This window comes from Protomyctophum bolini, assembly GCF_963924005.1.
Source record: "Protomyctophum bolini genome assembly, chromosome: 17".
In the NCBI taxonomy this organism is placed as follows: domain Eukaryota; kingdom Metazoa; phylum Chordata; class Actinopteri; order Myctophiformes; family Myctophidae; genus Protomyctophum; species Protomyctophum bolini.
Window position 1 is genome coordinate 27117895 of NC_137878.1, and position 17500 is coordinate 27135394.

The 17500-nt window shown below is 45.6% G+C and overlaps 1 protein-coding gene across 2 annotated transcripts in view; it reads right to left on the reverse strand.

Annotated features, from left to right (window-relative positions):
* Nucleotides 1-17500, reverse strand: part of csmd3b (CUB and Sushi multiple domains 3b) — a gene marked incomplete at its 3' end in the record, with an annotated part of 479766 nt that overhangs the window by 338082 nt on the left and 124184 nt on the right. For both annotated transcript variants that reach the window (XM_080787482.1, XM_080787483.1), the window contains one exon: nt 7399-7511. In XM_080787482.1, the coding sequence (XP_080643608.1) occupies nt 7399-7511 (113 nt within the window). The remainder of the gene's footprint in view (nt 1-7398; nt 7512-17500) is intronic.

The following is a 17500-nucleotide window of genomic DNA, read 5'->3' on the forward strand; positions in this document are numbered from 1 at the left end:
ATGAACAGTAGTGGTGCAATTGATTTAAAAAAACAAGATATATTTTCGCGTATCATTTGTGTGCCACCGTTGTAGAACTATGTATAACATAGGGCTTGTGTGGTTAATCACAATAATACGTTTAGTCGATTCAACAACAAAAAGAATCAGGTTGATTCGTTGATTTGTATAAAGTATAGGCTTCGAGATTGATGAATCAGAAAAGCAATTGAAAGAATGATTGCATTTGCATATTTGCATCCCTGTCGTGAACTTGTGTAAGTAACAGCAGCAGAACAGTGGAGCAGGCTGTGCCACCCAGTCACCACTATGACACACAGCACAGCTCCCTCACCCAGTGTGGGAGGCGGACAGCCACAAGCGTTCAGAAGCTTACAACATTCATCAGCATATCTCTCTACTGTGTCAACTGAGCGGCTATAACCTGGGAATCATTGATCAATGCAACAACAGTATACATTCACTAACGCAAGCCAGATTGAATGATGCAGCACCTCTGCCCGAGCGATCCATGAGACACAACCGTAATTCCCGAGCGTGCGTTGATACCAGACATAATATTTCATTTTGAAGAGCTTTGTGGAGAAAAATCACTTCTGGTGATGCATTGCATCGCTATACACAATCTAATGACGGTATCTGAAACCAAACGGCGAGGGAGAGGCCTGTTCAGTGTTCTTTTCTTCAGCTAATTGCTATACAATCCCCCCGGTAGTCCAATTAGAGCATTTTAGTAAAAGCCACATCTGGCAACACCCCGTCTTTTACCCGGGTTTCATCAAGACTGGGCAAGTGTACTTCCCCTAAGATGTTGTGTGTGACTAATGGAGATCTGCACAGATGGAGAGCACAGATCGCACAACATTCAGAACAGTGACATCTGTCTGATGTGAGGCTCCAGAAAGCATTCCCACCTGCACTACCGACAACTTGCGTGCTTAAGATTTGGACCAAACATAGCTTCCATACCAAGACATATTGAATGAAGATGATGAACGGAGAGGAGAGGAGAGGAGAGGAATATCCCTCCAGACTTGTTAGCCACGTAACATGTTCTAGGCCAAATATGTGTTCTCTCTCTGTAGAATGTAATGTGAAAAGATATGACATGTGGGAGCGGTGTTGTTTACAAGTGGGCGTTTGGGCTAGTCTATCTCCATATGTGCATGCCTGTTGGCTGTTGGGTCAACATGTGTGTAGAATGTACAAGCAGACGTGTGTGTGTGTGTGTGTGTGTGTGTGTGTGTGTGTGTGTGTGTGTGTGTGTGTGTGCGTGTGTTTAAATGTGCGTGCACCGACGTATGCGCGTGGCAAACAATCGCTGTTTGCTATGGTACAACCACTCCATACGAAGTGTCCCAGGATACCTGGAATCAACAGCATGCCTATTCCGCATTCTGTCACGCAGCCAAAGCCATTCATCTTCTCCGTGGCATGCACCAAACAAGGTTCTGACATGATGCTACTGTGCTGCAACACGCTGTTCAAACAGCCGTCTCCCATTGAGACCTGAGATCAGATCCAATACATGTCTGCTAAATCCTGACGGCTTTCTGAACAACTTAAGGTCGGTTAAGAAAGACTAGAAACACATTTGAATGGAATACAATTATGTAGGCACTCAGGACAGGTGGCACAGGGGTGAAGTTCCTCCCCAACATATAGGGGTTAGAATACACACTTTACTTGAAGGTCGGGTCTGTAATGCATTATAATCACATTCATAACGCATTGTAATGTGCGTGTAAGGCATTAAAACACTTGTTGAAATGGTTATAATTGTGCATAACAACTTATTGCAAAGTTCATGAAGTATTACGACTTATATAACGTATAACTATGTTAAGGTAGTTAACAGTACAGTAGTTACAGTAGTTCCTGGTTGGGGAATGTGATGAGCTCGGCCTGTTTGGGGCTTATGCGACGCGTTGTTGCGTCGTCTCGTATGCGCAGTAGTGTCACCCCCGTGCGCAACCACCGTGGTGAACGGGTGATCACCGAAAAGTGGAGCATGCGTCCAGCTTTAAGTCTTACCGAAGAAGTGGACTGAGGGTGTCAGTGACAGCAGGGGGTACGGGGGATCAGCAGTAACAAGGGACTACAGTACAAGGGGAATGGACATGGAGGAAAAGGAGAGGAGAGATCAAAAAGAATTGGAACAGAATAATGTATAGGAGGAAGAAGGATGAATGGCTTCAGGAAAGGACAAAACAATTCATCTACAAGAGAATCAATTGAATGATGCATGATGTGTTGTTGTTGTGTGCGTGTGTGCGTGTGCACGCGCACGTGCATGTCTCTAAGAACTGTGATCATCTGTGATTCCATCTCATCAGCAGAATATCAACTCGCTTCTGACATTGTGCTAAATTATACATTTCTCTGTCACGCACGCGCACGCGCGCGCGCACACACACACACACACACACACACACACACACACACGCACACACACGGACACACACACGTTATGTGTCCCATGGCATGCGTTGGTTTATGAATTAGTGATGATGTGACTTCAGTCTTCAGAGAAACAGGAAGAAAGGCTCAGCGAAGACTCCTCCATCCACACATCAAAGTGCTTCACAGCAGGCAGAAGCCACACAACACAGAGGGGCTCCAGGAGGAGGGTTAGAACACCTGCTGGTCCACAGTCTATACGATCTGCCCTGTTGGAATGCATGATGGAGGGACTTTGTTGTGCAGATGAACCAGACCTTCACGGGGTAAGACGTTTATCCCATTTTGTAGGTTCTTGTCGGGGCAACCGTTTTGTCGAGGCTTTTTGCCATGCACAAGCTGGACTTGTAAATGCAGTGACTCTCAAACTCATTCGGTTAAAGGACCCACGGTTTGATAGCCCCATGGACCCCCCTATTACTCTGAGAGTACAAAACGGAACCGAATTGATCATTACGGGTTCATTTGGTTCCATTTTTTACACTCTCAGAGTTACAGATCCATAAGGGTCCCCCCCGCCAACATGCACCCAGCTCACACCACCCAAGTATGTACATGCAACCACAAAAGGCAGCCAGCAATCTGTAAGTGTTGCTATAGCTATACATTATCTTTTTTTAAATGTAATCTATACTAATAGTTAATGACACAGTGTTGCTGTGCAGAAAAGAGTTGTTCAACACTGCATCTCCCTGCAATACATTTACGACTCTGGCTTTGATTTGAAGCAAATGAATAAATTACTCCTCTGCAAATCCGAGGAAGACAGTCCAACTCATCTCTCTGGTGTAAAATACCACAGTTCAGCGGACGGCGCGCAGGGTCCATCTATCGAATTATCTTCCCCAGTAATGAGGAGGCTGTCTGTTCCACTAGCAGACGGCCCTGTGGGTTTGACACGAGAGGGGAAGCGCTGGTCCTCGTTAGCATGACTGACACATAAGGATGTGTCCTGTGGACCCTGGCGAGCGCCTGGGCTCCGACCGCGGACCCGCGCCCGTCATCACCAGCGCCACGCGACCATGGAAGTTGAATGTGCCGCTGTCTTATCCAATCTACCACTTAAGCAGAGGCCTTTCCAGGGCAAGGGTTTTGGGGGCCTTTGGGCTTTGGTGATATGGCGTGTGTGTGTGTGTGTGTGTGTGTGTGTGTGTGTGTGTGTGTGAGAGAGACAGAGAGAGTGAGATAGAGAGATTTTCTTATATATTTGACACTGTATTCATAATACTCATTCATAATGTAAGTGTTACAGCTTCCATATGCCGTCGGTTATAAGGCTATACTGAATGTGTATCTTATCTTCTCATGTCTCTCTCCAGGGTGCCAACATACTGAATACAGTAGCCTATGGTAAGTAAGATGCATGATACAGTCACATTGTATCATTCATTCAACTTATCCTCATTCCTTGGGGGGCATTTTAGTCACTGTACATTTTGTACAATAATTGTCCCGTGCATTTACACATAACGGAGCACACAGGGGGCAGTTAAGGGGTTAAGTGTCTTGCTCAGGGACACTTCACGACACACACACTGGACAGACTGACGATACAGGGATATAGGGGAAACGTTTCTGTTCCGTTTTGTTTTATCATTGATTGATGAATTGTACCATGATGTATCTCGACGACATTGCAAACGACGGCAACCTCAATGATTTTTGAGAATAAATAAAGGTTTGAATGAACCGGAGGGGCCAAAGTGAGGACCTTCTGATTCCCAGAAGGCCTCTCTACCCATTCATCTACAGTATGGTTGAACCAGAGGGGCCAAACCGTGGACCTCCTGATTCCCAGAAGGCCTCTCTACCCATTCATCTACAGTATGGTTGAACCAGAGGGGCCAAACAGAGGACCTCCTGATTCCCAGAAGGTCTCTCTACCCATTCATCTACAGTATGGTTGAACCAGAGGGGCCAAACAGAGGACCTCCTGATTCCCAGAAGGTCTCTCTACCCATTCATCTACAGTATGGTTGAACCAGAGGGGCCAAACAGAGGACCTCCTGATTCCCAGAAGGTCTCTCTACCCATTCATCTACAGTATGGTTGAACCAGAGGGGCCAAACCGTGGACCTCCTGATTCCCAGAAGGTCTCTCTACCCATTCATCTACAGTATGGTTGAACCAGAGGGGCCAAACAGAGGACCTCCTGATTCCCAGAAGGTCTCTCTACCCATTCATCTACAGTATGGTTGAACCAGAGGGGCCAAACCAAGGACCTCCTGATTCCCAGAAGGTCTCTCTACCCATTCATCTACAGTATGGTTGAACCAGAGGGGCCAAACAGAGGACCTCCTGATTCCCAGAAGGTCTCTCTACCCATTCATCTACAGTATGGTTGAACCAGAGGGGCCAAACCGTGGACCTCCTGATTCCCAGAAGGTCTCTCTACCCATTCATCTACAGTATGGTTGAACCAGAGGGGCCAAACAGAGGACCTCCTGATTCCCAGAAGGTCTCTCTACCCATTCATCTACAGTATGGTTGAACCAGAGGGGCCAAACCAAGGACCTCCTGATTCCCAGAAGGTCTCTCTACCCATTCATCTACAGTATGGTTGAACCAGAGGGGCCAAACCAAGGACCTCCTGATTCCCAGAAGGTCTCTCTACCCATTCATCTACAGTATGGTTGAACCGGAGGGGCCAAACAGAGGACCTCCTGATTCCCAGAAGGCCTCTCTACCCATTCAGCTATGGCTGCCCCCATGATTCCCATTTGAACACGGATTTAAATTAGCCATTTGCTTTCCCTCGAAAGCAAAATGGGGGATGCATTATATTGCCAACGCGTGGCTTAAACAATGACAAGGACTTTTACTTTCCCGCTGGGTTCTGCATTTCAATGTCAAGGGATTACATGCAGATAATTGTCATGACTCAGGATATTTCTGCCGCTGAGATCAAACCCCCCGCTATGCAGCGAGGGCTTACAGCCTGCCTGGCTGCTGGTGAGCTAAACGCCCGAACGTTCACAACGCGCCATGACCGAGGGAACACCTCCCACTTCTGTACCGTCATCACTATTTACCGTTTTCACATCATCACATTATTTCAAGCACAGGATTGTTGAGTGTGAACGCACCCCCCCCCCACCACCACCACCCCCCTACACACACTGAGCCAATGAGCTAAATGTGTCCACAGTGGGGGGTTCAGATAAGTCTCCTGGATGCTCTCAGTGAGAGCACGCACGCATGCACACAGGCACACACACACACACACACGGCGAGCCTGAGCCAAGGGCTGTATGAGCAAGGACTTGTGCCACCAGATGAATCTGGGACGGTTCACAGCAACACTGCATGTCTACAGAGTTTAACCGGGGCGTTGTTCTTCTGCCAGTTATGTGATCATCAAGGGCTAAGCCAAGAGCCAGCCCATTCAGAACCACGCAAACAGTCTGACATCAACACGCTCGCAAGGGCTGAAAACCCATACACGCGTGCACACTCAGACACACTTTAGCAGCATGTCATATCATTAACACAAGCAACCAGCTGGGACCGCAGGGAACCGCAGGCTTGACATGCACAGTGCTCTCTCTTTGTGTGTGTGTGTGTGTGTGTGTGTGCGCACGCACACACACACACACACACACACACACACACACACACACACACACACACACACACACACACACACACACACACACGTCACGTGCATGTGTTTGTTCATCTGGGAGTTGGTTAGCAAGCTGGTGCTCATACTACGTTAAATGTTTGTCACCTCACATGTAACAGTTTCACTAACAGTGCGACAAGGCTAATCTGAATCTCTTCCATTTAACACAGACATCAAACCTTCTTAAGAGAGTGACAACCAAACAAATTACATCCATTTTGAATATAGGAACCAGTGAGTGGTTTGGAATTGGATTGCCTCCCCTAGTGTCATAATACGAGTTCCTGTGGTACAATGTTCTCCGTCTCTTTTTATGTTTAACATTAAGATATCGTTCCGTCAAGGCGGAATTCTGACTTTGTATGGGAGTAATGTATACAGTAAAACTACTACCATGTATAAAGACATGTTTAACGCTACTACTACGGGTGGTGCAGGGGTATAGTTAGTGCGCATCCGGCTTGGCCAGGTGTTCCGAAGAACACAATTGGCTGCGATTGTGCCAGAGCACCGCTGGTCAAACGAATCCCCATATTCTGCCGCGTGATGCTTAGTTCATACTGGACTTCGTGTCCAACCAACCAGCTCCGTGGCCTTGTGGTTAGCGTGTCCGCCCTGAGACTGGGAGTTTGGACGTTGCAAATCCCAGCCCAGTCATACCAGAGACTATAAAAACAGGACCCAGTGCCTCACTAACTGGCACTCCACATCAAGGGCAGCACTGAGTGTAACAGACTATAGCATCATGCCCAGGGGGTGTACTTACACATATATGTATTATACATGGAGCTGCCTCGCGCCAAGGAAACAGTGGATAGAACCCAGAACTATGGGCCACATGACATGCAAACCGTTTTTTTTCTGGGCTACACATGAGCTTGTAGTTATGCCATCTTCAGCACGCGACACCAGCATGCAACAAAGTATGAACGCACGCCTTTAGTCACTCTCCGCTGGTCAAATTAATTCCCAGGGGTGCGAGGAGGCATAGCATTCGGGGGAGATGGTCTGTCTCGGTAATGGGACATGGGTGGATTACCCCCACCATGCCTATACCTCTCTGACAAGAGAGGCTATGGTATAGTATAGCAAAAAGAAGAAGTGCAGAGTCAGGATGTCAGACTCATGCAGAGTGTGCGGCTACTGTCATTGCTGGGAAAATGACTTCCAAAGTTTGATTCGTTGAGCCCTACACGATATGCAGATACACGTGCATATCACTGTATATACAGTATAAATATTTGCCGTCTCGCAGACGCACACACACACACGTGCAAGCGTGCGTGCACAAACACACACACACAGACTCGTACCTTCATAGTTGAGCTTGAAGCCGTGAGCTGAGACAGCAAAGTCACTGGTCAACCTCAGAGAGAACACATTTCCTGTACTGGTGACAGGGGGCGGCACCTGGAATCCCGTTAACCTATAGGAACAGAGAGAGGAAGAGAGTTAACCAATAGGAGCAGAGAGAGGAACAGAGTTAACCAATAGGAGCAGAGAGAGAAACAGAGTTAACCAATAGGAGCAGAGAGAGGAACAGATGGACACGTGAAGAAATTAACAAATAGACCCACGCATTAAACAATTATAAGAAGACAGATACAAATTAAACACTCAGGATAATAAACGCAGCGCTCCTCATTAGCGCAAGGTCCCTAAAAGGAGACACAGAGAACAATAATTGTTCTCCGTGCCTCCTTTCGGGTCCTCACTCTAATGAATGTGTTATTATCCAATTAGATGCAGAAAGGTGGATCGGCGAATTAGCAAATCAACAGTCAAGATGGCACACTTGTTACCCAGATTACAATGAGCCGGGAACGCGTTCGTACAAATTGCACGCAGGGAGGCAAACAGGTCTTGAATGGCCTTTTAATGGTCTTTTGTAATCTTTTACAGATGGCTTTTCCACATTCAGTCAGGTGTGGTTCACTCTTTCTGACGTTGATTTCCCAAAGGAGAGAGAGAGAGGAGAGGGGGGGGAGGGGAGGGGAGGGGACAGAGAGAGGAGAGGAGAGGAGAGGAGAGGAGAGGAGAGGAGAGGAGAGGAGAGGAGAGGAGAGGAGATGTTTTGTTTTGGGTTTGTATTCCTCCATCAGGTCTGGAACAGAGCCAAACTTCTCTGTTTCCGCTGCGACAGTGTTTTTTTTATCCTCCTCCTTCTTTCCCTGCAGCTACCCATACATCCCCCCCCCCCCTGCTCCCTCCCTCCCTCCCTCCTCCCCCCCCCTCCCTCCTCCCTCCCTCATCTCTTCCTCTTTCATCTCTCCTCCTCTAGCCTCCATCCACTCTGCCTTTGCTTTTACTCCTGGCATGAAATTCACCTAAACTCTCTCACGCAAAATGTACTTAAAGTACCAAAGTAGTAGAATGTCTCATTTCAAGTTTTCAAATGAATAAAACTTATTTTGAAATAGCCGATCTATTCTAAAATAAATAGTCAAATAAATGTAGTGGAGTACAAATACCTCAAAAGTACAGTACTTACACCCCCCCCCCCCCCCCCCCTCACTCCTCAACCTTCACCCTCGGGCACTTACCCGTCACTCTGTTCAGCATACTCCTACTGTGTGTGGTGTGTGTGTGTGTGTGTGTGTGTGTGTGTGTGTGTGTGTGTGTGTGTGTGTGTGTGTGTGTGTGTGTGTGACCGTGTGTGTGCGTGTGTGTGTGTGTGTGTGTGTGTGTGTGTGTGTGTGTGTGTGTGTGTGTGCGTGTGTGTGTGCCTGCAGTGCGTGTGTCATTTTGCTCCTGTCACCTCCCCCACACATCAAAAAAGGCCCGCTAGAAATGCACGTCATGAGTATTTTAAAGACGGGAACAGTTGAGCTCAAAGTGGAGACGATGATGACGCTCACACCAAACACACCGTGAAGAGATAGGCTTTAATTGTCCTCTCTCTCTCTCTCTCTCCCCCCCACCTCCCCTCTGTCTGTCTGTGTCTCTCTCTCTCTCTCTCTCTCCCCCACCTCCCCTCTGTCTGTCTGTGTTTCATCTCATCCTCTCTTTCATCTCAGCTTCTCCTTCTATCGCCCGCTCTGTCTCTTGATATTTTTCAGTGTGAAAGCTACATCCGGTTGTGTAAAAGAAAAAAAAGTACTGTCTGTACTCAAGCATAGTTTTGAGGTATTTTATAGGTACTTTACCTGCAAGTATTTCCAATTTACGAACAAAGACAACTTGTATCTGCCTACTTCATCTTTGATTGTGTCGTGCAAATGTAAACCGATCCACAAGCTCACAACGTGTCGCAATGCGCCATCGCTATTTTAGCTACTTTTGAGTTTTTACATTTATTTGTATATTCATACAGCCATACAGACACACAGACTGACTGACCTAACACCGACAGTCGACAGACAGACAGACAGACATGAAGTCTGCATGTATGTACACTTTGCAATAGGAGGGAATCGAGTTCCTAGTTCATACGAGGGCAACGCAGGCAATACAAAAAATAAGTAAAAAATACCCATCCCATTGGTCTTTCCTGCAGCAAGGTCTCCTTAAGACCCCCTGCGGCTGGCCTATCTACCCCTCCCTCTCTTCCAACCTTTCATCTCTCTCCACTTCCACCAGCTTGCACTCTCTCTCTGCATTCGTTCGTTTGTTCCCTCCGTTTCTATACCTGTTTCTTCTCCCTTTCATCTACAGTTAGCATCTTCACCCCTCCTGTCCTCTCATGTCTCCTCTCCCCATCTTCACCCCTCCTCTCCTCTCATGTCTCCACTCCCCATCTTCACCCCTCCTCTCCTCTCATGTCTCCACTCCCCATCCCGTCTGCCTCTGACTCTACCCCTGCTCTGTCTGTTCTCTCTGTCATCTTCACCTCCCCCTTTTCACCCCCCTTTCTCCTCCTCCGCCATATTTCCTTTCTTTTTATCTTGTAAATTGTTCTCCGCCCATTTCTAACCTTTCCTCTCATCTCTCCCCAAGCATGTGTCGAGTAGGGATGTGCCGATGAGACATTTTGGGCGATATCGATATCCGATATAATTAATTGCTGTTATGGCCGATAATCGATATTATACCGATCGATATGATCTCATTCTGTATTGAAACATTATAATAATTTTGTCCATTCTGAAAAAAATACATGTAACAGGGTATCTGCACAGCAGGCTTAGGCAAGTCAGATTGAACTTAAATACTTTATATTGTGAGCTTGTAGATTTGTTCAAGCTGTTATACTTTGGGCTTGTTTATCCGTAAAGACAGACCGATTAATCGGACAGATTAATTAATCGGTCTGATTGATTAATCAAACCGATGCCAATTAATCTAAAAACAACTGAAATCGGCTGATATCGATGTGTTTGCCGATTCATCTCCCATCTCGAGCCTCCAACAACCCCCCCTCCCTGCCTCTCTCTCCTTCCTTTCATCCCTCCCATGTTTAATTTCTTCCTTTCGACCCTCTTCTCAGTGTTTCATTGTAGGTATTTATTTATTGGGAGGGGGTTTCCATAGCTCCAAACTCCCCCCTCGTCTAGGTATTTATTTATTGGGAGGGGGCTTCCATAGCTCCAAACTCCCCCCTCGTCTAGGTATTTATTTATAGGGAGGGGTTTTTTATCGCTCTCTCCATCTTCCCAACATCGCTCTGCCACCTCCCGCCGCGCCTCTCATTCTTCGTCTGCCTCCTAAGTCTTTCTCCTGCTTCCTCTCCTCTCATCTTTTCTCATTTGACACTTCTACTTCTCCTTCCTATTCCTGCCTCTTGTTCCCCTTAAAAAACATCGTCCTCTCAGTCAGCATTCAGTGTGGTAAGCAACAATCCACCATTGTACTCTTTTTAAGCAGACCTCCAAACAACTCTTCATCCTATAGAGCGCCGGTGTCAATCTGGTAGAGTGGCCGGTACAACGACCGGATGAGAACTGTGTGGTTCCCAGTTCGATCCCGGGCTCCCCCAGAGTGAGTGTCGAACCCCTAATTGTTCCTGCCCCGATGTGCAGGCTTGAATAGTTTTCTCCGCCTTTGGTGTAGGAATATAGCGCTATATAAATGCACCATTTTCCATGTTTTCTATTTTCTCTCTCTCTATCCCTCATCCATCACTGTCTTGCCTGTATTTGCTTAAGTGTTTCGCCCACCTCTCATCTCATCTTTTGTCTCACCCTTCCTTTCATGTCACCCTCCATCTCTCTCTCTCTCTGTATAGTAGTGTCTTCATTAAGCCTCACCTCAGCACAAAGTATTCTCCCTCCCTTTCAACGACTACTTATAGGCACATCAAAAGCATGCAATCATTCATACTGGCAGATGATGCACGTTATTAAAGCACACTCGGTGGCCGCCAATCCAGTTTGTGGCGTTTCTGAACTGAGGGTTTCATGTGGTTCTTTTGTACATAGTATATGCTCCGTGAATTCACAGGGCAAATGATTCCATTAAAAAAAAGAAACATTGGATAGACTCAGAAATGGAGAAGTGTCAATCTGACAAATGGTCTGCTTTTTCTTAACTGCACAAACATTGATTATCTTGAGACAAAGCAAGCTATATATGGTTTCAATTCCCCTGAATAAGAGCTCAGAGTGTTGCACTAAAACACTACAAGGGTGCGGGGGGGGGGGGGGTTCAATGTAGGGACACATCAATGTGCTATAGCCGTAGAAAGAAAGAAAGCTTACCTACACAGACCACCCATACAACAACTAGAGGTACTTTCAGCACCCTCTGGTGACGCTGCTGCAGTCAAGTCTCACACACACACACTCTCACACACTCTCACACACACACACACACACACACACACACACACACACACACACACACACACACACACACACACACACACACACACACACACACACACACACACACACACACACACACACACACACACACACACACACACACACACATCAACCGGAGCCAAGCTAAAAGGTACATTGACGGTTGCCGCTTTCATAAATGGAGTATACGGTTGTCTACGAACATGTTCGTAGTTGGCACCTGCCGTACCCTAGCCGTAGATGGCAGGAAAAAAAGAATAACGAAAGGCCCCTTCTGTGTTATCCCCGTGTCCCCTAGGGAAGGTACCCTCACAAAAAACATGCAGTAATCCTGGTCTCTAAACTGCCTCCCCCTGGCCAGCCGGGGCGCCTGATGGAGGGCAAAGGAACTGGTTGGAATAACGTGTTCCTTTCACGCGCTACGTCCAACCAGGGAATCTCCCCCCTGTCAGGTGTCAAGGAGCAACTTGGACACTCATGCATGAAGGAAGCATGCGTTCAAGTCCGTTGCTCTCCCCAGGTTGGCGGAGGGTGTGTAGAGCCCAGGATCACATTAGATAATTGACACATGGGTGAAAAATGGGTTACAAAATTGTGGGATAAAAAATATTAGAAGAGAAAAAGAAAAAATATATTATTTATTTTGAAAAATGTCACTTACTTTGGTAAGTATATGTTGCTGCCAATACTTTTGTACATTTTTATTGAAAAAAAGGGAAAATTGTACAGTCTGTCACAGTTCCATAAGCCACATGTGATACACGTGCATTATGGCCTACTATACCTGCCTGAACTAACTCTGAAACTACGCATAATTAACAAGCCTTCATCACAATAGTTTCACATTCACTTTGTGCGCCTCAACTAACAATAAGCACTCTCCAAAAAGGAGGAATCTTTCTTAGCTTCGGAATACATTATGTCTCTCCGTATAGACGAGCTGCTCGTGTGTACAGTATGTATACGCATCTTGAGTTAAATTCACGCTGATGGTTTTATTGTGTATACGGCGTGTGCTAACACTGCAGCCAGGAGCTTTGGAAATGTTTCCGCTATGTAAAGAACACCCTCGACACTCCCCTTCCTGTGCTCGCTGCATTCTATCTCATCCTGCTCTGTTAAATCATATTTGTAATGCTTCAGTCACTATAGTGCTAACAGGTACGCACGGACGCACACAGACGCACGCACGCTTTAACAATTTATGTACGTCCACACAGAGGAACACAGTACAAGGACACCATTTTCAGGCGCTTCCGTCTAATCATCAGAGGCGCCGTAAATCTATAGATAATAAAGCAGATGGCTGCGCTGTGGGCTTCAGCACCGTCCAAGTTGCATACTGATTGGTCGGGAATCAGTTGGGATCTGTTTTGAACTGCGACACAGTAGTCCATGGAAGTGAAAGAGTCCAATCGAAAGGTGGATGTCAACCGAACAGAGAGTCGACAGTTGACACCACCATTTTCAAGGTTTAAAGGACAACTTTGTTTTTTTTCCAACCATGGTTCATATTTTAGGTTATTAGAGGAAGTAAAAGATGAGTGCATTTTTTTTTTTTTTTCTTACTTTCGTTTTAGCTGTTGTTGACAGGAGGGCGGGGGCATTCGAACATGGGGCTAAACATGTATATTTTAACAAAATGTTTACAGCGTTTTTTATTATTATTCACTATAGTCCTACTAGACCCCAGGAAATTACATCTGGCCACAAAAGATCACGGGATCTACTGAATGTGAAGGGGGGGGGGGGGGGGGGCTGCCAAGCTCACCATTATGTGGGTTATTATATGAATTATAGTGCAATTACCTTTTGTAGGTATAAGTATGAAACGTTTGTGAGAAAAGTCTCTGTGTACAACTCTACGCACGCATGCACGCGCACACACTCACAGACTGTGATTTCCTGTGTGTAGGCGTACTGCTTGCTGATGTGTGTCAGGTGTATCTCCAGAATTATGGACGAGGAGATGGGGGGGGGGGGGGGCTCTATTCCCCAGCGAGTGTGTGTGTATCTACTTGTGTCTGTGTATCAGTTTGTGCCTGTCTGTATGTGTGTGTTTGTGTGGATGAGCAGATGTACGTACGCGCGTGCGTGCATGTGTGCGCACAATTGTATGTACAGTATGTGTGTGTGTATCATGCATGAAGTGGAATCGCATTAGAAACTGAATAAAGAAATAGCTAATATCAGCAGAGTGCTTTCTCTTTTTAGAATGCAAACACGCACACACTATTGACTCACATGTAATAAAGGGACACACACACACACACACACACACACACACACACTTTATTTTCCCCAAAACAGCACAGAGCCTGGCTAATGTGATTGTGAGACCCCCATCTCTCTCTTTCTCTCCGATAGCGTCTTTATTGCTGACAGAGGAAAGAGATTTTTCATGACCACTATCACTGCTATGAAGACGGGAAAGCGAGTAAATAATAGAACATTAAAGAGAGCTTAAGAGAAAGAATGGAGGGAAAACTGAGTTTAGGTTTGGTAGTCTGTTGAAAAAATGAATATAATTTCCTCACGTCCTGAAGAACGAGAAAAAAACAGGGAAAAGGTAAATCCATGCTGCTTGCGTTGTTTGAAGGAATTCAGCCAAACCAAAATAAATGTACTCTTATGCACACAAGATGTAACAATAAAGTACCCAACCTTGAACCTTTATAGTCCCGTTGTGCTGCATGGTCACTCTTCTCAGGTATATCCAACAATATCACAAATGAACGACAGCTGTAAAACATTCTGTCCCACATTGGCAGTCTCACTCTCTGCCGCTTTTAAGACTGTATACCTTCCCCCAGCAATGGTCACTATGTTTGTAGCAGCCAGTCCCTAACCACTGAAGTAGCCATGTCCAGAGACCATTGACTCTGTGTGTGCGTGTGTTTCCGCACGCAAGCATGTGTGTGTGTGTGTGTGTGTGTGTGTGTGTGAGCGTGTCAGTGTGTGTTTTATTGAATTGTGACCCTCCATATGACCCCACAAACTAAACAACCACAACACTCCAAACTACCTCTTTTCTATCCCGCTCTTTCTCTGTTGGGAAAAGGGTAACTGTGTCAATTTCCTGGCCATTTACTCACCTACTCTGTCTGTCTCTCTCTCTCTCTCTCTCTCTCTATGTCTTGTCCCAGGAGATATATAGAATCACTTTCCTTCCATCCCCCAATAAAATCCTTCAGTTCTCTCTCTCTCTCTCTCTCTGCTTAGAAATTAAGATAAAGTGCTCTACTTTCTGTCTGGTACCGATGCACTGTTCAGATTGGACAATTGCAGGGATATACAACAGAATATAGATTAGAGAAGTGGTGGAGAACTGTGAGCCAAACCTGTGTCACAGCACAGGAGATATCTATTGAATCATGCACAGTAACATTCAACTGGGAACATGGCAAAATATGAATTATCAAGACACTAGAGGTCCCATCCATGAGCACTGTAATAGCTGATCTACAAGCTCACATGTTTTATGTTTGTAGATCTGCTATTAAATTAAATCTTTAGAAAATGATATCTAAAATATCTTTTAGATAGCAGGGTTTGTGGCCTAATAGGCTTACACTCTACATGATTCATTTGGAGGTCCTTGACATGAAAATGTTTGAGGAGAGCCATTGGTTTGAACATTAGGAAACAAGCACCAAATAAGCAACTACATTTCACAGACAAACCCCAAAAACCCACAACCCGCAATTAACCCATTCAGGACGGGAACCCCTTTTGATATTTTAAGGATTATGTTATACTTTAGCAGTTGAATAATAGCAGATCTACAAGCGAGCTTGTCGATCGGCTATCTTCTTTTCTTTCAGAGCAAATGTTTTTAAGTAAAGTCTTTGCTTCTGGGGGGGCCCCTGGAACAACATATTTTCAGATGGGGGTCGGCGGCCAAATACAGATAATTTCTGGGGTCCTTGACATAAAATAGTTTGAGAACCACTGACATAGAAACATAGGTTTTCTGAAAACCCTATGTCAAGACATTTTGTAGAATCGGGTTAACTGCGCTTATTATTATTATTATTATTATTATTATCGCTAATGATAAGCAGACATGGCAACACTGGTCAGCGGTGAGCAGCCATGTTGCCAGAGCACACTGTGATACAACCTGCCTCAACGCTCTCACCGGCACGGTGACAGGAGTTCACTAGCCCATTTAGGCCTGACGTCGAAATACCTATGTTTCTAGGCCTATATCGCTCAATATTTCATGTCAAGGACTCCAAAAATTATATGCAATTGGCCGCCGACCCCCCCATCTCAAAATATGTTGTTCCAGGGGCACCCCCAGATGTGAGTTAAAATCGGTCTCTCTGAAAGAATATTCCAAGGTTTGTGCCACATTTTCACGATTCTTAAAAAATATCAGACCTACAAGCTCATAGCGCGGCACTCGGTGCCACACTATGAGCTTGTAGATCTGCCATTTTTCAATAGTTAAAGTTTTAAATAATGCTTAAAAGTGCTCAAAAGAGGTTCCTGCCCAGAAAGGGCTAGAGACATTTAGAGAGAGGTTGTTATCATGGCGCCATATGGTGCTGCTCAATTCCATGAGATTAGCCGTCACTACACTAACTGAGCCTATACGGATTGCTTGTTTTTTTGTTTGCCAGTCAGGGAAATATTTAAGAAATCATACATCTTATTTGAGACTACAGTCTTTGTGTAATTAGTCGGACACCGAGTTCACTTGTGGTTCATGGGTTTCTATTATTTCAGCACTATTTCGTCATAACATTTTTGGCTAATATGCAAATAAATCTTCATTATCATCACACACATATTCCAATTCTAAAAGTTTGTTCGGGCTTATTCAACTATTTCAAAGGTTGTGTGTGTGTGTGTGTGTGTGTGTGTGTGTGTGCGTGCGTGTTCGCGCGCGTGTGAAAGAGCTGCGTCTGTATACTGTATTATGTGAGAGTTTCTGGAGGAGTTCAATCACCTCATTTCCCATTCAGTCAATCATGTACTTGTGTGTATGTGTGTCTATGTGTGTCTATGTCTGCATGAAGGTTATTTTGAAATGAATACAAACAATATTATCTCCTTTCAACACTCCCCTCCTCTCCTATGTTTCCTTCTCCACTCGTCCCTTATCCTCCTCGCTTCCTTCTCCTCTCATCCCCTCTCCTCTCATAACCTCCCTTTTCTACTCTCCTCTCCTCTACACTACACCTCTTCTCCTTTCCTTTCCTCTCCTCTCTTCTCCTCATCTCCTCTCATCCTCTGTTCTCCTCTCCTATATGCTTCATTCTCCTGTCCTCTCATCTCTTCTCCTTTCCTCTCCCCCTCTCATAACCTCCCTTCTCTCCTCTCTTCTCCTTTCCTCTCATAACCTCCCTTCTCTCCTCTCCTCTCATCTCTTCTCCTTTCCTCTCATAACCTCCCTTCTCTCCTCTCCTCTCCTCTCATCTCTTCTCCTTTCCTCTCCCCCTCTCATAAACTTCCTTCTCTCCTCCTATCCTCTTTTCTCCTCCTTTCTTTCTATATTTCCTCTACCATGAGACCAAAGTTCAGGGTCTGCAGTCGGTGATGGATTACACAACAACTGACAGAGTGGCACACACACGCACGCACAGTCATTCTTCAGGTTACATGTGGTCAATAGCCATCTTTGTGTCATAAATCAGTCACTCACTATACCTACAGTAGTCTGAAC